The 26,025-nt window shown below is 42.6% G+C and overlaps 1 protein-coding gene across 1 annotated transcript; it reads left to right on the top strand.

Moving 5' to 3' along the window:
- Positions 1 to 315: 315 nt before the first annotated feature.
- Positions 316 to 20,431, top strand: lhpp (phospholysine phosphohistidine inorganic pyrophosphate phosphatase). Its single transcript, XM_076143662.1, has 7 exons — positions 316 to 469; positions 1,076 to 1,263; positions 1,388 to 1,541; positions 1,646 to 1,709; positions 1,784 to 1,876; positions 2,039 to 2,130; positions 19,454 to 20,431. The coding sequence occupies exons 1-7, from the start codon at positions 339 to 341 to the stop codon at positions 19,548 to 19,550; spliced, it is 819 nt and encodes a 272-aa protein (XP_075999777.1). The 5' UTR covers positions 316 to 338; the 3' UTR covers positions 19,551 to 20,431.
- The last annotated feature ends 5,594 nt before the right edge of the window (positions 20,432 to 26,025 follow it).

Raw genomic sequence — 26,025 nt, 5'->3', positions numbered from 1 at the left:
ATTTATTTGTTTTTAGTTTTGTTGTCTTTAATTTTTTTTATTTAAGTTTTTGTAAATGCTCTACTGCTCTTATGTAGCTCAAATTCAAATGATTATTTCCGTGGATGGACAGAAAGACACATATGGGGTAAAATAATGGTGGAAATCTTCAATCAAATTGTTACTTTGTTATTTTATGTAAATGATTGTCTGTCGAAATAATTCAGCTATTTTGCCAATTAAATAAAAGCACACTATACTCCCTGAAAACAAACATTTTAATGATTCGTTGACTTTATTCAAAGCAGGGAGTGAGGGCTCATTCTCACGCATGCGCATTAAGCACAGACTGCTCTGTCATGGCGGATCCAGGATGGCTAGGCGCTTGTCAGAGTTTAAAAGGTGTTGTTCTGGACATGTGTGGTGTTTTATATGACAGCGGGGAGGGCGGCGGAGTCGCCATACCTGGCTCTGTCGAAGCTGTGAGAAAGTGAGTCATTGCTGAGTCGGCTAAGACATTGACACTCAATATTAGTGTTTTTCAACAAGCTTTAAGGGCTTTAAGTTTGAAGGGTCGTTTCCGTAATTGCAGCCCCTTTCCTGTTTTCAAACAGCCCGAAAAGGGTCTATATAGCCCTTAGCAGGTAAAATTCCGGGTTTAACTGGTCTGGTGATATGTTGTGTGCTCAAAATTACAAGTGAACAATGCTTCACTAATGCTTTTACCCATTTAAAAACTCCCAATACAACAATGGCGGAGGGTTAATCAGTGTATTAATGTAACGACAAACGGGCGTTTCTGCTGGTCACAGGAACTTACCTGTTCTAATAACCTCCTCCAGGTTTGACAAGTGGAGACTATTAAAGTTTTCCTTGACTAGACTTGGCTTGTGTGGAAATACTTTGTTGCTTTTACTAGTAATATAATCTGGCACAAGCTTTAGGCTTAAGTGTGTTTAAAAGCTTGACAAACTGTTTAGTGTTGGGGTTGATGTACTCTTCTGTGCTATGGGACAACAATGACAGAGCAAGTCATTACTACAATATTTGAACTTCATCAGAAGCCACTCTAAACTCTGTATTTGACCTTTTGAAGGCTCAAGGCATCAGACCTCCAGCTTCGCTTCTGCACCAATGAGACCCAGGCCACCAGAGAGAAGTTTGTGGCCAAGCTCCAGAGAATGGGCTTTGACATCTCTGTGTCAGAGGTCTTCTCTCCAGCTCCTGCAGCTGTAGCTGTCCTCAAGGAGAGAGGTTTGCGGCCACACCTGCTGGTGTATGATGGTAATTGCATTGTATATTTGTTAAAGGACAACAGGTTTTGACTGTTAACCTGACCTGTTGGATGCCTGGGAATGGACCTAAAAGTAATTATGATCTACATTCAATCTGATTCATTTCTCTGCAGATCTTCTTCCTGAATTTGACAGCGTGAACAAGACTGACCCAAACTGTGTCGTCATAGCAGACGCAGCAGAGAACTTTTCGTACCATAACCTGAATGAGGCCTTCAGGGTTCTCATCGGCCTGGAAAAGCCAGTGCTCTTCTCTCTTGGCCAAGGGTATGAGGGTCTTCCCGATCTTACAGGCAATGATGAGTACAAATCACAGTACATTTACAAGATATAAGTACTATGTATTTGCAACAGGCTCCTACGTTTTATAGGAGATACTACAAGGAGACAGATGGATTGAAACTCGATGTAGGAGTTTACATGAAGGCTTTGGAGGTATAGTAGGTTAAAATTGAACAGCAATTCTGTACAAATCAATGCTTACTCATTTCTGTTCCTTTCTTCTTCAGTATGCCTGTGATTTAGAGGCTGAAGTAATTGGAAAGCCATCTCCAATGTTCTTCCAGGCTGTTCTCGACGACATGGGGATTCGGCCTCAAGAGGTAGATCTCTATAGACTGTGTCTGTGCAATAACTCAACTTGTTAGATGTTCATTTGATACAAGTTGCCCCTTTTTGCAACTGGCTCTGGATAAAAGCTGCAGGAAAATGCTTGAAATATAAATTCCAACCTTCCTCCTCCTCTTCTCCATCCTCACTTGCAGGCACTGATGATCGGGGACGATCTGGTGAATGATGTCGGCGGGGCCCAACGCTGTGGAATGAAAGGCGTACAAGTCAGGACTGGCAAGTACAGGTCAGTGGTGATTTCAAAATGACTGAAAACGGCTCCTTTTTGGCCGTACTGGCTCAAAGGTAAAGGGTGCAGCGCTTAGAGCTGGAATTGATCATGAAACGATGGCTTTCTTAGTAGTTAATAAAATACCTCTGAGTTAGAATTATGCTTATTTCTATGAAACGTTTCAATCAGTATTCTGAATTAATGGAACCAAAATACAATAAGGCGAATAAAAAATATATATAAAATAACTGCAGTATCCTAATGCAGCTACATAATAAGAACGAGCATAAATAAATATTTGTGTAACATAACTATTGTGATCCATGTAGAATCTCTATCCACAAATTAATATCAAACATTTGCCAGAAGAGGGCGACCTTTCACCAGGATTCTGAATCAAAGTTTCCTCCCCGGGTTTCCTTTGTGACAACCTGCCAACTACCTCATTCTTCAGCCTTACCAGATTTGTTTATGTGATTGAGAATCCACTGAAAATAGCTTTATTCCATCCACATGTTGAATGGGAGTCGCCCACAAGTCGTTGTAACAGAAGGATTTATGATCCCGGGTCTGGAGATTACCGAGGCGCCCCTCTCACGGTGTAATTACGGAAACATATGGTTGATTATTTTGGAAGAAATATGTGGCGCTTATGGGTGGGATAAATGGGAAAAGGGACTGGCTAGTGGGAGGGGACCCTGTTAAGGGACATTCATGACTGTTATATTGCAGGGAAATGAATGTTCATGGTCATAAGTGGGGTTTACATTATTCTGTTTTATATGTTCACGCCACTGCACCTTCTGTTAGACAATGTGTGCTCATAATCATCACTCACAACCTTGTTTTTTCATACATAACAACACTCTTGGAATATTTCAGTAGAACTCAAAAAGTATATTTGGACAAGGTATGAAATGGCAGATATTTGGTGCAAGCCCTCACTATGTTTAATCCCAAACTCAGCAGTTAAACTATTGATTAATGAAAGAGTTAACTCTGTAAACTTGTGATTTGCACTCCTCACTATTACTTGATTTTATAAAGACTTATGTGATTAAAGTGGTTATTGGAAAATCAAGCTAAATATTGTGTTATAATGAGATCAATTAATTAATTAGTTGCATCCCTCCTATTTGACACTTAAGACATGAAACTGCTCTTTCCTAGAACTTCTTTGATTTATATTTCACTGAGCTCCAGTGCCGTGTCAGATGATCTGTTCTGCTGCTGTGGAATGGCATGCAGGTTTGAGTCGTGTGACTGGAAAGTGCTGAGTAACCTATTTGATCATCACTCAGCTCTAATTCTGTCAGTCACCCACCGTGTACGCCGTAAAAGATGTCCTCTGCGCAGAGTTCATTCCTCTGTGTGTCCCACATATGGCGTGTGTGTATGTATGTGTGTATGCACCTGCGTATCTGAGAGAGACTTGAGACTGTGTATGCTATCCTGGATTAAGGAATTAGGGGTATACTGTAAGGCAGAGCAATGCTGTCATTACAACATTAATCAATTTCTGTATGTTTAAGAGATTATTAGCTGATATTAGCTGGAGAGTTGTGACTGCCCTCTGCTGGAATTTCAGAGGAGTGCAACTGTAATTTATCAGTGCCACAAAGAATCAAAATTCGGAGCCATTCTCAAATTAGTAGAAGTTTAACAAAGTACACAAAACTCAGATACAGTATATGGCTAGATAATTCTCAAAACTGGTGGGGATCCGTTTTCCATTTTGCCATTTAAGGCTGCCAGTTGTTTTTGTAATCCTGGAAAAATCATGATGTAAAAAATGTTGACGCCATTCTGCCTGAGTGTACTATGTGTTGGTCATAAATGTGACTGAGCTCAGTCCAGTGCAGAATCTCAGCAGACATGGCAGAAACCATCTGCTTTATAGGACTTCACAGTCTCACCTCCTGCTGGTCTCCTGTCAGTGTGCAGCCACCCAGAGCAGCGCCTGAAATACTTAATTGAACACAGCATAAACCAGATTAAATGATATCACTGCTCCCCCATGGTCTTCTCGAAGGAAGCAAGTTGCGGGGATAGTGGGGCGAGTCCCGCATAAGAACATATGTGGAATCGATGCCGTGTTGCGTACAGTGTCGTGTTTCAGCTCCGGTGAAATACTGGGGCACACTCAGGCACACAGCATCGACCCCACGGAATAAAAGGTTATTACAGAAGTGTTTACCTTTGCTCCCAATTTAAGGATTAAGCAGTTATGTTATAATTTAGCACTTTGACGTACTGCATTCAAGAAAAAAAAAAATGTTCATTTCCGAAAAGTTTTAATGGCAGCACAAGGGCTCCAATTTACATCAGAAACAAAGTATTAGTTGTTTTGAATCTACTGTATTACTGCTTTGCATGCTCCAATAATGATGCATCATTTGCTTTCTTACAAGCTTGGATTGTTCGTGTTAATACAGTGGGTGTCTGCTTTGGATCAACAGCTGAAGTACATTTGCAAAGAGGAAATAAATGTGCATGAAATTTGTATTTATGACACGTAAAATGTGTGATGAAACCGAGGCTCCTCACAGTTCTCTCCCAGACCTAATAGGCTACATGCATTCCCTGTGTACATGAAGGGAAACAGTGACAGTAAAAGCATTTCTGTGAGACTGTAAGTGAGTGGGAGACGTGAGATTTAACATTGTTTAGCCAAACAGGCCCAGTGAACCCAGGCTTGCTGGGAGCAGCTATAAACCTCAGTCAGATCTATGAAAACACAGCTGTTTCCAAGTCAACCAGATGCTGTGCAGGCCTCCAGTTCCCATCACGCCTGGAGAAAAGACCTCCGCTTCAAATACCCAAGGAGCAGTGACAAGACAGGAAGGGAAAAAGATACAAGTCACGAACGGATTGAGTTATATGGGCTTATACTAAAAGGCTTTTGACTTGTACCGCAGCATATGAAGTTCTGTAGGCCTTATTTAGATCTGTCGGATGGGGGACTTTGCATATTGAGTATGCTTGTACTGACGGCTGTCTTACCATCCACCCTGAATATTTATTGAAGGTGAAAGGTCTGGATGAATGGATGTGACAAACTTTCTCTGCTTTCTCTTTGCTGAATATTTCAAATGAAGAAAGCATTTGGCGTAACAATGGGCATCCAGTTATGGGACAGTGTTTGAGATTATTTTATACTTACGGACGGGAAGAGAGCATTGATGTGTGATCTTGTGAATTCAATCAAAGGGATAACAAACAAGAGTGACAGCAACCAACCACAGCCAGCAAATACCTTGAAGGCAAGGCAATATAACTATGGAGACTCAATTGACATCTGTGTTGCTTGTATGCTGATCTTATAGGCACAGTTTTTACAGGATGACATCATTCAACCGGACCAGTTGCAAAACGCATCATGGGCTGTGGGGGGAAACAAAACAAAAACAGAAAAAGGGGAGAAAGCCCATACACCCGCATCCTGGCCCACCTGTAATAACAATAACACATAAACCAGAGATGTATTATTTAGTGTTCAAGTATCCAGTCATTGGTCTAGTTTAACCTGTAGATATGTGAAGTAGGATAAACATGGTTGCCATTTGCGATAGAACTTTTCAGTGTCCCCTTATTGTGTATTTGATTTTCTCAAGTTTAAGAAAAAACATGGTGTCCTTCATCCACTGTGAGACAGAGGGAGGGGTGAGGGATATCCATTTTGAAAATTGTTAAAAGCAAAGAGTCTGATTTAACGGTATTTGTAATTGGTTTGCAGGTTATCCACGTTTTGTTGAAAGACTAGAAAAAGCTAAGGAAACATTGTATGCCTTTACGATGCCATACTGAGAAGGAATGGTCCAAAAATAACAGGTGGTTGTTGCAGACTGGATCTAGGGGAGATGCCTTTGCAAATTTATATTACTTCCTAAATTGGTACCATATCTTGAAAGAATTGAGAACCACAGGGTTTCTGGTGAACTTTGATATCTTGGTCAGGAGAGATGAGTATATGAAGGCAGTGTCGGAAGGTGAAGTGCAGCAGGATTGGGCTTCCAGCCTGCACCAGGCTAGGTCAGGGGAATCAATCCAGTAGCGCAATTTATCGGTGTGTATTGCCCAGTAATAGGATTGGAAATTTGGTAAGGTTCACATTCACTCTTGCAATGTGCTTATCCTGCTTTGATAGACTTTCTTGTCTACCTTTCTGTCCATTGCCCCAAAGTCACAAAAAAGCTTTTTCAAATGGCATGTTCACAGGAAAGCTGAATTTATGCAGCATAGGAATATGTCAGACAAACACATGACATAACCATGTAGGAAATCTCAGTGGATTACTCACGTTAATGCCGTCTATACTTTTTTCCATCGGCTGTATGTACATATATGTGCATGTTTTGTTATTGCTGTGGATCTCACAGATTAGAGTCAATTCAGCAGCAGAGGCCAGGAAAAGTGGCATCAGAGTGCCTACGCATAACGGCTGCTGAGACTACAGGCAGCAGAGGAAATTATAACGGGCGAGCGGAGCCGATGGCAAATGTTCAGCCAGCGGTCAACTCTCCCTTTTTCTTGAATAATGAGTTAAGTTTGCACAGATCCCTCAGGGGAGCTGGAGGAACGGTTTGCTCTCTAATGTAGAACAGGTTTGCAAAGAGGGGCCTGCACCAAAAAGAGGCGGACAATTAGACTGGCATTATGGAGATCTGGCTGCTGATGTTACTCAGCTGCATGGGAACCATCTGCACTCGGCTCTGAGGTCACCTTCTCACCTCTTGGCTCTAGTTTGAATGGTCATCACAGCTTTTTCTGGCCGTATTGAAAATCTGTCTGGCACCCCGGAGTTGGCACAGACTTCATCATCATCATATCTTGTCTTGTTAAATTAAAGTCTGATATTTTATTTTCTGATGTGAATTGGAACTACATGGAAAGTTTTTAGAGTGACGGCATTCTTCAGCTGCGGATGGATGATGTAATGTAACACTAATCTTTGATCGTATTTTTTTTACGTCTATCATAACATATCAAACTTTTATACTGTATTCATTGATTCAGTCAGGCCCGGCTGTTAGTATGTTAAAGTGCTTAAACCTATTGTTTTGGTACCAGTGCTCCCACACAATACTGTACTTCTCAATGGGCAAATTGTTTCCAGTGTGTGAGGCAGCATTACAATTCCAAGGATCTTGGCCTTGATCTTGGTTTCCCGGGGCTCACAGTGTTCCACACTTTTGAAACTATTATCTCACTTGAATGGCCTGTGACCTCTGAAGCAACTGGTCCCTGTTTTTGTTTTTGTCTCTTATCCTCAAGGAATGCGTCGGCCCAGAGCTGCTCACTTTGAAGCATCATGAAAGCGGGTTCAAAACAGTTTAAAGAAATTTAGCTGGCACGGGTTAGTCAACCATTTGGTCGTACATGTTCTTCAACTCCGTGATAATATGATTGTCAAAGAAAGCTTTCAGTTTAATCAGGCACTAATGGTATTTCTATTTCTGTCATGGAGCAGTGATGTTTCAGATACCGACACAGTATTGAAAGGGTTTTTTGACTGAGGGCCAACTAGTTAGAGGAAGCTCTTGCTGAATTCCTGTTTGAATATGGCAGAGAGCTCATAGCAAACATTTCCTCACAGTAGCAACCATCTTCAAAGTAGTTTTACACTGTAAACCTTTCCCTGCAGCTAATGCTTCACCGCTAACTTGAGGAGTTGAACATATGTACAGGCCAAGTCAGATAAATCCTCTGCAGAAGCATACTTCTCCTTGATGGTGCACATTCTGAACTAGTTTCCTGAGACCACACCCAGGTTCATGGCCTTTCTGTCTGCATAAAGCACACAGGGACGCAACAGGAAGCGAGTACACTACTGCGGGGGGTGGAGGGATTGCAACCATATGATGACCATGCAGATATTGGCCTTTCTTCTACTGTGAGTGAGCTGCTGCGTGCTCCTGTGCTCACGCAGTCGAGGAAAAATAAACATTCTGGTGTAACTGTAGCGTAAATAGGAACACTGTCATTGTTTGTTGATACAGTATGTTTGCTCTTAGGTGGAAGAAAAACTCCAATACTTGGAAAAAAAATACATTAAGAGTAAAAATTATATTCTAAGAATTCTGTTGTAATGATTGTAAATACTGGGAGTAATATTTAGTAGCCCAAAAGTATCAAACTAGTATGAGAGTGTCAATTTATTGTGGCATTGCAGTGGGAACAAACTTGTATGTCGAGTTTTGGATAACAAAGGGTCTCCATTTAGGGATTTTTAATACATATGAAGAATTACATCATCCTCTACATCAGTCGATTGCATTGTACACAACGGCATTATTTTTTTATTTGGAGTGGATTTCATAGTCCTCATCTTAGTAACTCTTAGTAACTGCCACCAGATACTGTAAATGTAATGGAATAGAACTAGAATGTTGCACATCATGGAAATACTGCAAGGAAATAAAATTAAAAATAGTATTGTACATGGTTACTTAACATTTCTGAATGTAGAGGTACTGTATGTACGCAGTGTAAAATGCAGTTGTTGGCAAATAACTTATCAAAGGTGGCATGCAGGCACAAACCCGTGCACACGCACACTCTGTACTCTGACTATCGTTTAGAACAGTTAGAACACACAGCTCCAGGCAGATGGTTGGTATGCAAATACTCCTACCTATCACTGCAACTGCTACTGGTGGGGAAAAAGGGAAGAGGAAAGGACTCGTGGATATGATAAACTATGATAATTGATAAACTGTCACACCTGATGTTCCAGGGAAAATTAGCCTTTATGGATTTGTATGTATTTACTTCATCTTCAGTAAATTATTGTTCATTATCATGTCATTAGAATGTGTGGGGATTTATTGTAATGATGTGACTCAGGGATATGGATATAACAGAAGCTTCATTTGTGGCTGTGATTTTGATTCCTTAGGGTGCATGAGTTCTATTTTGCGACATGTAATAACCAGTATAGACCCAACACTACTGGAATGTTTAGTCTACAACATTCCAGCTGTGTTTAAATGTCATCCTTACAGTATTGGCTGTAGCACCACTTCACAATTCTCTACAAAAACAGCGATAAAGTTTAGCACATAGTAGGAGTGCTGCTATTGGAGTTAGTGGCTTACACACGGGCAGGGAGCCGCTTGTAGAATGACATTTCTTTCAGAAACGCAGGGTCAGTTTGCCAGATAATTTAGGAATGTATTCTGGAATTTGGAGCAGGTGAGTGTGTCAGGTGATTGAGGAGGAGAGCAGGGAAACTCGGGGGTGACAGCTGGTGGACAGCTAACCCTTGAGTGTGTTTGTGTGTGTGTGTGTGTGTGCTGCAGTCCGATACAGTCCGATACACAATCTCAAAACTATCCGAGTCTGATTCCTCCCATCTGCTTGAGTTCTTAATCCTTGTCCTTCTCTTTTGGCTCTTTGTCCAGTTTGGGAAGCCAGTGTGCTGACCTCTCCTCAATTCCACTTCTCCCTCAGACGGGCTCGCATTCTGGGTGTCCATCTTCCGTAGCAGTGGTCCAGATGTCCAAGGTTGCCCAGTATTTTGTGTGTGTGTGTTAGTTGATCATCACTGTAAATATAGGCTTAATGTCCTCACAGAGCATTTGTTACACAGGAAAGCGTGGGTTTCACAGCTTACGTGTCTGAGAAGAGACGATGCTCCCTCTTCAAGATAAACATCCTATTGTTATGTCTTCCATTCTCTTCAGCCAGACAGACACACCGGAGTAAACGCACCACTAAAGTGTTAGGTTTATGGGTTTTGTCTTTTGCAGATCTGTGACACAGCACCATGACGGGACAGCTGTGTGTTCTGTGCATGGATGTGATTGGAGCTTAAGCCCCCCCTTACAAGACGACTGCTGCCCCTGGGATAGCTCTTGGTACATACTGTATTTCAGCCTAGCTTATCTTTCAGCCCTCCGCTGGTGTCCTATAGCCCCACTGGCTATGATCATGTACATGGTTTCAGGTGTGTGTCCCTCAGACAGGGAGTGAGCGTCTGGTTTGTGTCTTTGTGCGACCCAGACATGAAAAATCTTCTCAATTCTCCGCTTTTCTTAATTGTTTTGCGGCACACTTTGGTAGCAGTGGATTTCATTTGCAGTTGGGCCTGTTCTGGTTGTGCTTGATTGACAAATTCCCTGTGACGCGCCACGTCTCGACCTTTGTGAACTCTGTTAATCTCTCAGTGAGAGCGTAGGCGTTTATAAGGTCGAGTCGATGAGCCGCGGCCCTCAGCCCTGACCTGTAACCTCAGACGCTAAGTTGTCTCATTTCACTCTGTGCCGTAGCCGTGAACAGAAGCCGTGAATAACATATCCAAATTTGTCACTGCGGTCTGTCTGTCTGCCTCTACACTGACGTAGAAGGTAACCAAGTACTAGTACTGTAGGAAGTACATTTTCGAGAAACTCGTGCTATGCTTTTTTTACTTCCATTTTGTCCTACTTTCTACTTTTACACCACCACGTTATTATCTGAAGCCATCAGTTACTTCACACATCAAAGCCCTATTTACCTAGGATCTAATATTGCCCAGGGACCCGGTGATTTATAATAATGGTGGAGTCGTTTGCACTGTGATCTTAAGAATTCCACCGCAAATTACACGCTTATATTTCAGAAAACACACCCCAAAACTCTGAGCACTTCTTTATCAAAGTCTGTATTACTCTAAGGAGCCTTTACATGAACCCAGGGAATTGTGCTGTGTTCTCAGTTAATCCTCAATAACGGGCCGCCACAAGTCTTGATTTTATTTTTTATAAATGCATACAGGTATCTTTCTGTCCTGTCACACTTGCATCATCTCAGTCCATCGATCCCTGACATCTTTTCATGAATCTCCATCAGTTTCACAGCAGAACCCAATGCAGGATGTGTGCACGGCCACGAAAATACATACAGCACACATGGCTTTTATTTCCACTCCCTCCCTGTTAACAGATAACCGGATGAAACCTTCTTAGATGTGTCTTTGTCTCTCCTTGAGTGTGGTCTTAGTCTTCATGCTCCCATCTTATCACTTTGTTTCCAGAAAGATTGAAGCAATATAGGTTTTCTCAAACTCATACTTTTACATAATAAACTCTAATTATCTAATTATCTAATCTCTGATATAGATTAGATAATTGATTCTTTTCTCTCCATTATTGTGATGTATGTCTTTTACCCCAAGGCTTTCCAATTGTAAACTTCTGTCATTACCCAGCAGTGCTTTTAAATGCGTCTAAGTAAATGATTGGAAACGTCAATATCCTCTTGTCTTACCTCATTCTTGAAACATCATGAATACATAAACTGAATTACATTGGCCCTGACTTCATGCTGTCTTACTAATTCATTTACGTACAGTCTAATCTCTGTTTTCATCCCATCGTCGTGGATTGGAATTGGCATCTTAGTGTGCGGTGTAAACACAATCAATTCTGGGAATGATCCCCTCGTACTCTGTTGTCTTGATTTGACCATGGCCTTCTTAGTCCTACATCTACATTTCTATCTTTTGTGATGTTTATCTGGGCCGATGTTAGGGGCGGCACGTCTCAGGATGGTAGAGCAGTCATCTAGGGATTGGAACGTTCCTGGCTTCCTAGAGATCCTGTCATCAGTGTATGAACGAGTGAACGTGAGATCATTGTAAAGCACGTTGCATCAAAGTGCAACTGACTGGGTCCAGCAGGAGACATCAGGATGAGCTCTTGAAAACCTGCTGACCCACGTAATAGGACACACCGTTTCCTGTTCTAACCTACTCTAGATCTTTCACACCTGTATTCTGTGAATCCCAAGTAGAGAGCCGATATGCGACTGACTACGCAGTCACATGTCCATGTTATATCTGCCTGGTACTAAGCCAACTGCGGCTGACCCTAATGGCTTGCATGTCACCTCAGCTCATTTGTTCAGCCATAGTCATAGAAGACCAATTGTTCAAAATGTTAGTTTGAGACTATTATGTTCTAATTTTGTCTTGCATCACCTTCAGTTGAGAGTATGAGTGCAGGCAAGTCTTCCTGCTCAGTTGGTGTTTTGTTCATTGGATATTGGACATTGGATAAAAGCGTCTGCCAAATGATCGTAATGTAAATGATCGTAATGTTCAGTCGGCCCCACAACATAGAGAAAGCACAAGAGTTGGTTCTTGCATCCCAGACCCAGCTTGATACGTTATATAATGTTTTCTGTTTTTAGGAGACTCAAAGACTCCAAGAGATTCAATTTGCAAGGATATAAAACAAGGAAAATCTTTAAATTTCTTTTCTTGCTATACAAGTAAATTCCTGGATGTATTAATATATTGCCCATTAACTAATCAATTAATTATTAGCAGCATTTCATTGTAACCAATAAGAGAACATTTGAAGCAACTACAATTATCAATACTGTATAATAGGTTTGCACTCAGTTACAACAAATAATAGCTAATGTTTGAAGCAGGGCTGGTCAACAGTACCTTTCTTCCCTTCTTTCTCAGAGTATTGAATCTTTTATTTGTGTCCCATATATCACCGTGGCCGTAACGCTGCGCCACTGACTGAGATAAAGAAGATAGATGTGGCACTGAGTGTACAAAGAGGTTAAAGAGCCTGTTTGAGGCTCCTCTGGGTTCCTGAGCCTGATGACAGCTTCCCTTGCCCACAGGCTCCTCTAAAGCCTGCCGTGTGTTATAAGTCAATGAGATATTAATAATTAACCAGAGCTTTTTTTCACTGTGAGACCAGACTCCCATGGCCAAACAAAGCAGCTTGGCCACTGAGCCCCTCGATGGTACTTTTCCACCCGTGAGAAAGAAAGAAAAGGAGCGAGAGCTGTGGAGGGAGAGAAATGGAGAGCTAAAGCCCACAGATGGCAGGCTGAAACATAGCACTGCCTCTTAAATACATGAACACAGGCCCTTAGCGATTCAATAGGGATCCAATCCCTCTTGCAATTATCAATAGACAGGCTGCTTGGCTGGGGGGACTTGGGCCCTTGCCTGGTTTCGTCTGGAGCCATTTTTCTCCTGATGGTGTGTGTGTGTGTGCCTGTGTGGAGTTTGCATGTGTGCGTTTGCAGGCCCTGTAGAAGTGGTGGGTGACTCAGCATTCACTTAGCAGTAGCAGAACTCACATATGCCACACGCGCACACTCACACTCACACACATACACACACACACACACACACGCTTGCAAAGGCTCAGCGTATCATCAGCAGCACTGCTAATGACATGCCGATGAAAAGAGTGTTATATCTGGGTCACAAAGGACTCTGCATATTGAACACAACACAGTTAAACGAGACACATTCTATGGAAGGCTGTTCTGCCAGTCTTGTAGTAAGTCAGACTGTTGACATACAAAGTTGAACAGGTTGACTCAGTTATAGACAAATCTAAGGTTTGACTTGGTCCTTAGTCCAATTTTGTCTTTCTCAGTCAGACTCAGACTAACCTCAACGACATTCATTCATTCCTTACCATACTGTTGTTACTTACAAAGTCAAACATGTACCTTAGTATTTTACAATTATGAGATTAGGACAACATGTTGTAGAGTTTTGACATGGTTCAGACATAATTTAGAGATTTCATGACCACAAACCACTCAAATCAAAACAAAGGGAACACATCTGAGAATTTTCATTGTGTAAGTGACAGTGTTGTTTGAGTCATCCTGTTGAGTCAGAATTCACTTTTAATGTATAATCATTCATCTGACGTAAATCAAATTCAGGGCAGAGATCGGATTATATTTCAGTAGTAGGCAAAAGCGTTTCGTGTCTCTGAAAGACAGAAACGCATGTGAATGCTTATGGTTTAACCTCCTGTTCACTCAGCCTCGGATGTGTTTGTGGTTGGGATGAACAGAAAGTTTCCAGTGGGTGGTTTGACAGTCCAGAACACACACACGCTCACATTCTCTGTTTCTCTCTCTCTCTCTCTCTCTCTCTCTATCTTACACAGACACCTTTTCGTGCTCACAGGAGATTTTCAGTCAGCCACCGAAAGGAAAAACACAAGCGATTCTAACACAATTACCAGGGAATCCCCACAGTCTCATCTGGAAAGAACCGTTATCTGTGTAACGTGTGAAAACCGTAGCGCAGCTGTTCGCCGAGCTTGACTCAACAATATATATCCTTTGTACAGTAAAGTCATTACGGCAGCTGCATTCATGGAAATGCCATTGAGGGTAGCGAGGGTTCCAGTTTTGCATCTGTCACTTCTGTTGCCACAACATTCACAAAATCTACGCTTACTCTTTGGGTTCTCCTGTTCAGTTTGTCTGTTTTCCGTCAGAGGCTGCAGCTGTATTGTTTTAAGGGTGTTGCCTCTATTTTTGTAGAGGTTCTGTAAACAATACCAGGTATAAGAGAGGCAAGACGGTGATAAGACCAGTCTGGGAGATCTGCACTGGACGCCGTCCCGATGCACCATCAATATCTCACATGACCTTTTATTTACGACTGGGATCGGAAAAAGCTGTGATCACATTCTCACCCTCAAGGCCAATACTCCTGCAACGTCACAGAGGAACACACGCATACACACACACACATTTCTCCTCCCTCTGTGTGGGAGAAAGCTTTGTTTTGTGCCGGTATCTTATGTCACCCACAAGGCTTGGCTGAACATAAAGGCTATAGCTGTTGTGAGTTCTGCTCCAGGTTATGGTTATATAGCCTGATAGGCTGCTCGGTTGCCCGTTGGACTCGCACTTCATACTAAGGTTCACTAGTGGGTGTGAGAGAAGTCTGTGTTTTGGCTGAACGTGCCTTCACTGGTCTGGTATGAAAAAAAACACACTCCTGCATCGCAAACTGGGTCGAGTGTTTTTCCGTCGCTCTCTGGCAGGCCAAGCTCATTTCCTTTCAGCTTCATAACTCATAAGGGTGATTTCCCCGCTGCAAAGTAGGTATAGGCCCCATAAACAAACCACAAGAGAATCTCTAATTTTATATGTAGTATCTAGAAGGCGATGGAATCCGGATATCAATGACAGATGAGATAGAAAAGCTGTTTTTTTTGTCAGAAGGCCATATTGAGAAGGCCCTGTGAGACTCCACGCATAACGAGAAAATGCCAAACTCGCCATGCCAACACTTCCCCTTCCGCCACCGACTGGAGCCCCAAGGCTTAGCTCCGCCTCTTTTTCCCAGGTGGTTCTTTTTTCAGTGGAAACACTCTACACACCTCTGATTGAAACACAATCAAAACACCGGTCAGTCCTTATTTCCTTTGCTGTTCAGTTGTTAAAATGTGACATGACCGGTGTCGCATTTCATGTATCGTCCTACTATGTGTGTAAAGCTCCTGTGTAGCACACTGGCTCCCAAAAGTATAGATAGTATTCTGGCTCAGGTTGAATCTCTCTCTCTCTCTCTCTCTCTCTCTCTCTCTCTCTCTCTCTCTCTCTCTCTCTCTCTCTCTCTCTCTCTCTCTCTCTCTCTCTCTCTCTCCCCCCCCCTCCACCCCCATTTACTCTCGCATCATGTTTTATCTGTAGTCCCATCGCAGCTGCGTAAAGTAAACCGCAGAGTCAGCAAAGGGAGAAGTTTGAACTGTGAATTGGAATAGGGTGTGTGTGTGACAGTGCAGCTTCCTTATGTATCTGTACCAGTGTCTGTGTTAAGCATTAGCTGTTGTGCTTTCAGCCACCTCCATTATGGTTTCAGTACACACACACACACACACACACACATCTGTCCTTATAAAATCGCAGGCTCATGTTTTATAGAGCCATATGGTGTACATTTGCCCACTCTAAACCACTATAATCTAATTTTGCCAAGGCAGTGTAGGCAATGTATGTGTGTATGTATGTGTGTGTGTGTGTGTGTGTGAATGTGTGTCACAGTGTACATGTGGGCCAGCTGGCACAACTGAAAATCTACTGTCATGCCATGGCTCTTGTTGGGGGATTATGGGCGTATGTAGCTCGTTTACTGAACACGTGAATAATTATGACTCCTCTTTTTTTTTGGGTTCCTGAATGAGAACATGCCTCTACGTACGTGACTTGTAACAGAAGTGTGTGTGTGTGTGTGTGTGTGTGTGTGTGTGTGTGTGTGTGTGTGTGTGTGTGTGTGTGTGTGTGTGTGTGTGTGTGTGTGTGTGTGTGTGTGTGTGTGTGTGTGTGTGTGTGTGTGTGTGTGTGTGTGTGTGTGTGTACACGCAATAACACAGTGTGGCTGAGATAAGGAAATCTATGAAGTTGCTTCATATGTTTTGTCTTTTCCTTTCAATAATAACAGAAATCCTGAAAATTGGATTATAAAACCGTCATTGGTGCAAACAATCTGTTTGCACCAATGACGGTCTGTTGGTTTAACTGTTTGTTTTCATTCATGTTAAGGAACTCTGGTGCATTATTAGCACCTTTCAGTTTTCTCATGCTCTCTGTTTCTCCTTTTTATGACCTTATTACTGCAAACAGATATGACAAGTTTTGGGTGTGTGAAGAAGTTCTTGTGATAATCCTGTTAAATAGAAAAACATTGAGCCTTCAGACTGTCGCAACTTGTTAGAGTATGATCAATCAGGATCTGAGCCGACGGGCGAAAAGAACTATTTTGCACTTCTGTATTTAAAAATATCACTGTTTATTACGAGTGAGGCAAAAGTTGCATTAAATCATGCTATAGATTTGGGGGAGTGTCATCCAGCTGTTGGACACGTGGTGCTTCTCCGCTCTTTTGCACACTTTACTCCCTAAACTCGGCGATGATTTACTGGTAACATTCTGGTGAAGTTGTGTGGTCTTTCACTACGGCAGCAGCTGGATTGAACAAAACCCCTGGCTGCTCCCAAACCGCCGACCTCATAGTTGGCTTCGTCCCTACGTGCAGACTGCGTTGCGTTGGTGAGACTGGAGGACCAAAGCCTATCTGTTCATGTGTATTGATATTGCATTGACCTGAAGGACACGCAGCGAGCCGCAGAACATTACCTCATCAGTAACACTAGCTGCATTGTGCTGAATTTTGCATGGTCACATTGACCTGGTTACTCCTTCATTATTCATGGCAATGCGAGGAAAGCAGCAAAATGAATACACGCACGCACACACACACACACACACACACACACACACACAGACACATACGCACGCATGCATGTGTAAAGGACAAAGCCATTGCAGATTTAAAGAAGCATCAGGTTGGAGAGAGCGAGACGAGGTGGCTGATGCTGCTGGGTTTATTGCTTGAAACACAATATCCATGTGACACTGTGTGTGTGTGTGTGTGTGTGTGTGTGTGTGTGTGTGTGTGTGTGTGTGTGTGTGTGTGTGTGTGTGTGTGTGTGTGTGTGTGTGTGTGTGTGTGTGTGTGTGTGTGTGTGTGTGTGTGTGTGTGTGTGTGTGTGTGTGTGTGTGTGTGTGTGTGTGTGAACTCAATCAGTCCTTGGGTAGAAAAGGGTGCAGGAGTAATCCAGCACAGGAGACATAACACCAGGACCATTAGTGAACCAGCTCACATAACCGAAGCGCTGGCGGCTGACAGACGTGCGTAAACACATGGTCAGACGTAACTAAATACAATTACTCAAGGACTGTACTTGTGTCCATTTTTTGAGGTGTCTTTTTTTTTTTTTTACTTGTTCTCCTTTCTACTTACACACACACTTTTCAGAGGAGACTACGCCCTTTTTACTTGAACGTGTCTGATTGCCAGTGACTTTGTTGATTGAAACCTTGCATCTCAGCCCTCTTTCACCTCAATTGCTTAATGGATCATTTGACATTTGTTGAGTAGTTTTAGAAAAGGATAGAAGTGAATTTAGTCAAGAAAAGAGGGTTATGTAATCCTTCACGTGCCCTGAAAGCATGAAATTATCTTGACAGGGTGAAAAACCTAGAGTCTCTTTAATTTGGGGGTGTCATTATTTATCATTCTGCTTGTGCTTAATTACATTGGTATCATTTTAAATACAGATCTGGTATTGGACCGTTTGTCCATTATGATATTGGTACATATTCCTAAGTGAATTGTTTGAGAAATTGTTCTGTCACTGCACATGGCACCACTTTCCCATATCACCCTCCACCACCCCCCCCCCCCCTCCCCCCCCCCCCCCTCCCCCCTCACTACCCCAACCCCTCTCTCTCCACACTTGGGTGGCTCACAAATATTTGCTGTGGCCCTTGCAAGTTCTCAGAGGGCAGGATTAATGGTGGTGTGCGTGTCGCACGCCCAGGGCCAGACAAAGCCTCCCCATCTGGAGCTCCAACCCGTGACTGGGGGAACAGAGGCAGCACACAGAGCCTGGTCCGGGGTGGGGGGGGGGGGCTCTATAGGCACCACTTCATAAATGTGCAGGAGTCCCAGGCAGTCCTGCTGATGAATGAAGTGGGCGTCGCCGTCTTTTGATCTGTTGGGGAGGAAGAGGGTCCTGCATGCTGGCCTGAGCCTGGTGCCATGCCAAATGGATCACATTTCCCCTACCAGCTGATTAAACAGCGGTATCTGCATCCATCGCTGGGGCTGGAGCCAAACAATGGCCGCAGTCAGAGGGAGATAGGTGCTGCTGCTGCTGCCCGCTACAACTTTCCACTATTTGCAAAACCACATTAAAACAAGTCTGATTAGAGCCAAGTTCACAAAACCATTCTCTTAATTCTATTTTTAGCGTGATTATTTTGGGAATTAGCAACTCTCATTAAACTTCCCCCATGGTCTGTTTTAGTTGATTGCACACAAATGAGAAAACTGGAACAGTGTGACAGCTGGCGACAGAGATAGAAAACATGCACTTCACTGAATTGTTGGGCAAGCAGCTGCACAGGCACCTTGAGTGTGGAGACGTCAATAGAGCCAAAGCTCACTTTGGAAAACAAAAATCCATTTTCAGTGCTTCACAGACTCTGCAGACCCTCTCTACTAATAAGACTTTCTCCTTAAAGATTACAATCTGCGTAATGTAAACCAAAGGCTGCTCCCACCACCAAAATCAAAACATAGGACTGAGGACTACTATGACTCTCAAAATGATTGACAGGTCTGTTAATAGACAAAAAAGGGAACACTGGCTTATGTTTTGAATCCCGTTTTTTGGGGGGTCCGGTGTGCAAACTCCCCTGAAACGACCCTCCTCTTAATTTTATAAATGTATTTCTCTCTTTGTTTGTTGTGCCAAAGCCTGGCTCTTATTTGAATCATAGCATTGAACGATGAGATTTTTTTTCCAAAGATATGCTTTCATGTTTCTCTAACCACCTTAAACCTCCATATCCTTCTCTGTTCGGTTTCTAGGATCTGCATTATGTACAAAGCTGATAGCATCCAGCTGGCCCGCCCTCTTGTTTACTGCCTTGTGCTGTTGTTTGTTCCCGTTTGATCCCATGTGACTGCACATTGAGCGTGCTTCTCCTCCCTCAGGCCCAGTGATGAGAGGCACCCAACAGTGACGGCTGATGGCACTGTGGACAACCTGGCTCAGGCCGTGGACATGATCCTCAAGCAGAGGGGACACTGAGTACAACGCAGCCGACTCCCTGGAACCCGACCTCGTGAAACGCTTCAGCCAGGTGGAACACAGTGATATAGGATTATACAGTTAGTATTTTCAGTTACACAGGGTGTTCAAGTGTTGTGCTGCAAAACAGTAAAATAATTTCAAATACTGTATTTCCCAGTAATTAATCAATTCAACAAATACTTCAATAATCAGTTGATAGCTTCAGTTATTCATCAAGTAGTTGAGGTAAGTCCCTTAAGGCTTTCAGGCTGTGTTTAGACAAAAAGGTTTTCTTAACTAAGCATTCATTTCATCAAAAAATGTCTGTCTATATGGAAAAAACACTTCAATCTACACACAGAGCTAGAAGCTAGAGTCAGAGTGGTGAACGCTACAGCGCTGAACCGTGTGTTTGTCAGTGGATGATTGGGAGACGGGAGATAAGATACCTTACTGTGAATGACAGTTTCATGTGAAGTTTTTTTGTGTTTACTCTCCATCCTGGTGTTCCTCAGTCAGTTCAACTGACTAAACAAAAGACAGTCTCTTTGAAGTCAAACTGGAAAATCACAAACATGCTGTAGCCGCAGTGCGTGTTAAACCTTTCAGGTAGTGGAACGTTTTAGTCCTGCAGAGTATCAAAGAATGTAGTTTAATTCAAAGAGGTGCACTGTCTGACTGATTTATGTCATCAGCATGAAAATATGATTTAGATTTATAAAAAAATGCATGACTAACTTCTGTCAAAATAATAAATCCTCTTTTCTCTATCAAAATAAACCCTAACCCTAAAAACAAGTAATTGTTTAGGAAGTGTTATCAAAGCTTAACAAATATATTGGGTGTCCAAATATTTGTTAAGCGTCTGAATTCCATCCAATAAAGCATTTTTGATAGTCTGTTAGTGTGAAAAACGTTTATCTGGTTTTTGAATTTGCGAACATTTCTCAAACAGTTCACAGTGTCACAGCACTAAGGAAACTTAAGACTTGGCCCCAGTTTTATAGTGGAATCCATGTCGGAGCAGTTTTGTTTTACAAAGACAAATCACTGGAAAGGGGAAGTGAGGAGGTCTGAGACTAAATTCAGGAGTGTGATGAATTATGTTGACGATTAAGCTCATGTCGCCCTCTGTAAACAATGAAATGAGCTCTCAATCATCAGGCAAGCCCACAATCGACGCCCTTTATCACTCCTCGGCTCTGGTCCGTTGCATAATTGTGGCGCTGTTCATTGTTAATTGCGAGTAATTAAGCATAGCGCATTTACTGTAGTGTCTACAGTGAAGGTGAATAGAATGATGAGGGGGAAACTTTTTTTTTGTGGGCTTCTGTTTGCCAGCTGGATTGTTGGGGCCTCTGGAAGTGGGGCAGCAAACAAATGATTCTCCTATCGCTGCTGCCCCCAAGGTTTCAGTGTACCAACCAGATTCATCGGGAACAAAAGACCATTGCCAAGAGATTTATTGAGGTCTTTCTGGTTCAGTTCACCATTAGTTGACACAAGCTTGAACGTTATTGGGTAATTAAAGGCTGCAAAGTATTACGGAACGGTGCCTGATCGCGGCACAGTCATAACCCACCCGGTACCACTCCTATTTCTGAAATAAATGTTAATGTACAGAGCAAAGTACTAGCAGATGCTTACAGTGGTACCCAGAACTCTTAACTGCTCCGACCTAGTGTTTTCTCCATTATGTTACTGCCCATCAGCCATGTATAAAGCTATTAAACTTTAATTTCACTACTTTCAATTGTATTCACTTGGCTATAGTAGGTTTTACCCCCCCCCAATGTGCTTGTGTGATGCTGAAGCAGGGGAGGAAGTACTCAAATTCTTTGGTAAAATATTATCACAATGGGAAAATTATAGGTTCTACTTTCAGAATTTATGTCGGTACAATTCAATCGTGTCGGAATTATGGTTTAATTAAAAGTGCATGTAGTACAATAGGAGCCAATTGCTGGAGGAAAACTGTTAAAAAAACACACACATACACCATATGACCACACCTAACACCAGTTAAAGACGACTTCCAACCAATTCAAACAAATAAATAAAGTAAGTTTACCTGCTCTGACAGGTTCAAACAACTGACTAAAACAATTTTAGCCAGTTGTCTCAGTCCTAACTTCTCAATCATGAGAAGTTGCACAAAATATACACATGTAAAAATAGAAACAGAATAGAAATAATACTTCTACATAGATAAAAGATTTAAAACCGCATAGATCGTCCACGCAGTTAAGCAGCAACCCTTTCCTCCTTGAGTATAGATTATTGATTACTTCACTGTGACCCAGGCTGAGAGCCAGATTACCTTTCCAATAACATGACCTCATTTTTAACAGACATGTCTGGGCATGTGTGACCTCACCGCTTTGAACCCATATCGACACACTTCACACACACCGTCAGGTCCTCAGTGAGGCCGGCGCTCTGTTGATTTTCCCAGCTGGAGGTGAACAACACAGTTTGTCACCTTTGTACTTGTAATCGTACGCAGTGTTTGCTCACTGTATAACATAGTCGCAGTTAACCCCACTGTTGACTCGCATTCAGTGTATTTAGTGTTTGACAGATGTGGGTGGTAGCGACGTAGATTTACTTTGTGTGCTCGAGTTAAGTTTTGAGGTTATACTTGTTTACATGTTTCAGTTTTCCGATACTGCATCACAAAAGTTTACCATATAGTAGAGAAGTGCTGTTTGTAAACCCTTGGAGATGCAGTAAACAGACTCAATTTTTATATATTGCGGAATGTTTAGCGTCTAACACACAAGATATCTAAAACTGGAGGCCCATGGGGTATCTTTAGTATTTATTGATGCATTAACATGCAGCAGATATGTGATAAGCCATCAATTTAGCACTCTGACTACAAACATTCTTCACTATGAGCTCTTTAAATTTGGGAGCTTGAGTACATTTTAGTGCTGCTACTTATTTACTCAAGTACCATTGTGAACACAGGCGTTTTACCAGTGTTTACTTGGTGCGAGTATTTTAGGATTTAAGTACTACTATCACTGTGTATGACTGCAACTGAGCTCCTTGTTGACACACATTAAGTACATTTACTCCTGTAGACGTAGAGTTGGTGTAGTGTTGCGTTGAGATGTTTTTATCAGATGGGCAGCACTGAGTTCAATCAATCATAATCAAAAATTCACCTTTTTTCGGTCAATGTCCAAATGGAAGTGAATTGCTGCACGCTTAAGCAAGATGTTTATCTGAGAGAAACCATTTCTGCAGTCATCCTGTAACACGATTATGACTGTCGGGAGAGTGTCCCCGCCCTTGCCTTCGACTTCACACTGTCCAACCTTGACTTGTTAAGCTGATGATCTCATTTCCATATTATGTTGATTGACACCTCGGGGGACTGTGGTGTGGAAGACTTTAGATATTCTGGTTTGGCAAAAGTGGGAAAAAAAACCACTGAAGTAAAAAAAAACTCCTTACAAGTTAAAGTTCTGCCGTTGTAACTTTACTGACGGATTGCTGTCTTCTTATTTTCATTTCTTGGCCTTATTTGAAACCTTTGCTATGCTTTCATGTGAAAAAAATCCATTTGATCCACTTTGGCATCAAACTTAAAAACTCTCCTGGGCCCACGTTCATGTTAAGCACAACGTTTTTATTGACGTTCTAAGATACTGAACCTTGAAGGATCTCATTGCAGTACATTTACATTTACATCTCATTTATGAAGTCTACTTTACAGCATAATTAATAGACACTTTTAGAATTGAGGCCCCTTGAGATAATCATTCAAGTCCGCAAAGTAAACACACACGCACACTCACACACACAGCTGCAGTGTGTCTCTGAGCCAACATTTATATATGTTTTTATGTCATCTGTTTGCATTGGGCTCCTCTTACACAGAACACACACTGCTGCTCTTGTGGCACACCTGCATTTACCACCTTAACAACTGCCAGCTGTATGTTACCTTGAACTTTCATCTCCGCTCATTTTGGCTCTTCCTGTTCCACAGGAAATGGCACGTCAGCTGACCAGACAGCTACACACACCTGCATCTCCAATTGCACTTTTTATCCATGGAAACACACACTCACACACGCCTGTTTTGATAGCAGATTTTTTGTCACCTCCCTTTTGTGTGTAGAGGACACTGCTGGCTCCTATTCAGAGGAGGAAACTAAGTACTCCACCATTACACATGTAGGGAAGTAGTCATACTTGATTTTACCCATTTTTGTGAGCGTACACAGCTGTGTAGTTAGTACTAAGTGGAAGCTTAACATAAAAACAACAATTTTGAATACGTCTTACTGCTAAGACTGAATGAAATAAGTTTCTGAATGCAGGACCTTTACTTGTAATGGAGTACTTTTCCCTCTACGTTCCTTCTATTTTTACATTTTAAAGATCTGAAGATGCTCTTCCAAGCCAAAGCCACATGGTTTCCCCTTATTTCATCACTCTCCTTCCCTTGGGTGCAGCTATGCCTACAACACTCCTGATGGTGCTCTGTGGTATGGGAGGGCTCTGAAACTCCAGAGCTGTCGGAGTTAGAATTGGATGACCGAATTCACCCCCCTTACCCCCACTCACCCCATTCCTCCCACTGCCTCAGTGTCTTTACAAGCAATCTGAGAAGTGTCTCAGTTCATACAGAGAGCAGTTTGTACTCTGCTAGCGTGGTCACAGTCGTCACAGGCCCCTCAGGGGACACGACCCCTACTCAACTGCCCACCAAAGGCTGTGGGGGAGGCTTGGCCCCCGAGACACAAAGCCTGACCCCATGATGTCATCCTCGAGCGTGTGCGTATGTATAATCGGGGTGAAAAGGTGGTCATATGTCAGCATGTAGTGTAAACTAACTGTCCCAGGGAGTGAGGGCACTGGCCTGCGACTGGTTGGAAGACTCATGTTCGAAACGTAGCCGGCCACAGAGTCTTAAGCTGTCTGTCTGCTGGGGCCTCTCTCCTGTGAAGGTGTCGGATTGCCTTTTGTGAAAGTGAAAGCATTCCGTTTGAGTGTTCACACCCTAAGTCTTAGAATCCCTCTGCTAAAGAAGCACAACTGTTTGTTTGATATGATTCCTGACATATTGGAGGATAGGTTTGGATGTAAATGAATGGAATGTTGTGGCCAGTCCAAAGCATAAGTGAGTTAAGTTCACGAGGTTGGATGAGTCAGTTTACTCATTTGAAGTAAGTGTTCTTAATGTTATTGGTTTAGTCGGAAATCGCTCCTTTTCCACCTTCCAAGCTCTTCCTTGTTGTCATTAGGAACGTGGGTTGTGAGGTCTCTTCATCTGTGGTCATGTCTCTTCTTATTTTGGTCCACAATGATCCTTCACAGCCACTTTGGCAAAGACTTGGGGGATTTAGACAGCTGTGGAGTGGACCTCAAGATCACACTGAGGGCACATGTGGGTTGTGGCAAGGGGGCACTCTTGAGCACTCTTTTAACCCCTAAACCGATCAATGGGACAGGCTACCATCTTCGGGGCTCAAATGCCAACCACAAGACCGCCAATGTCCACCATACGCTGATTCTTAGACGTCAATGAAGTCTCAGCAAATCAAGTGGAACATGCTTACTTGGCGTGAGAAGGCTTTCATGACCTTGATGCATCTCTGCTTCTTTTGAGACATAACACCAGTCTTAAAAACCAGCTGCAACACACACACAGTTTGGGGTTTGGTCTTGCACAAATTAAAACCGTGAAAGAATCAACCTGGCAACTATCTGCAAATACCACACAGCAAGTTTATGGGTTTAGAATTCTCATTTAGCTAGAGGTGAAGTGTGTGCGTGCGTGTATCCATGCACCAGTATTCAGCTCAGACAACACTTGCTCGACTGGAAGTGTTTTGCGGCCGGGTGATACTGGTAAACTGCTTCTTGCTCTAACCACATTAGAACTGGCAGGCGGGTGTAAGCACAGCTTGTTGGCAACAAAGCAAGAGTTTCACTTCCAATACTGTTGGATTCTGTTTATTTAAAAGGTTCATAACTGGAGGCATAAAGCGACGCTGCCTTTTTAATTCATGCGACTGGTTCTCCATTGTGATTTAAGAGAGTCAAGATTTCAAAACCGCAAGAGCAGCAGTTCATCAAAGCTTTCAGTATTAACACGTTGAGCGTTACACCCAACAACCGGTTCCACTCGCGGAAGTGTTGAGCATTGGCAACAGATTTCAGTTTTTAGCTAATTAGTCATTTCTGTAACTTAGCCAAAACGACATAAACAATCTCGCCATTGATTCATGCCCAACTAAATATAGTTCCCCGCCCGTTGTTATTTGCTTTATTTCCGTGATCCTGTGGCCTCATTGATAAGTTTTGAGCCTGTAGCTTGAAATCGTGCTCTCGTAGCTGTCCTTGTTTATGTTTAATGCTAAAACAAATTCAAGTTCCAGTGGTGCCCACAGCTCTGTCCCTGCAAGCGCTTGTTGTTGTAGCTGTTATCTTTGACTCTGGCTTTGAACTACTTCAGCACCAAGCCCTCTTT

Source organism: Genypterus blacodes, unplaced genomic scaffold (assembly GCF_046128005.1).
Source record: "Genypterus blacodes isolate CSIRO-AG114 ecotype Tasmania unplaced genomic scaffold, CSIRO-AGI_Gbla_v1 ptg000026l_1, whole genome shotgun sequence".
Taxonomy (NCBI): Eukaryota; Metazoa; Chordata; class Actinopteri; order Ophidiiformes; family Ophidiidae; genus Genypterus; species Genypterus blacodes.
Note: the sequence above shows the minus strand (reverse complement) of the source record. Positions and strands in the feature narration are given on the sequence as shown.

What these genes read in the sequence shown, in the direction of transcription:
- lhpp (XM_076143662.1), top strand. Translation starts at nt 339, where the DNA reads ATGGCGGATCCAGGATGGCTAGGCGCTTGTCAGAGTTTAAAAGGTGTT. An exon ending in ACACCTGCTGGTGTATGATG is followed by an intron (nt 1,264 to 1,387) that starts GTAATTGCATTG and finishes ATTTCTCTGCAG; the next exon opens with ATCTTCTTCCTGAATTTGAC. An exon ending in TTTACATGAAGGCTTTGGAG is followed by an intron (nt 1,710 to 1,783) that starts GTATAGTAGGTT and finishes TTTCTTCTTCAG; the next exon opens with TATGCCTGTGATTTAGAGGC.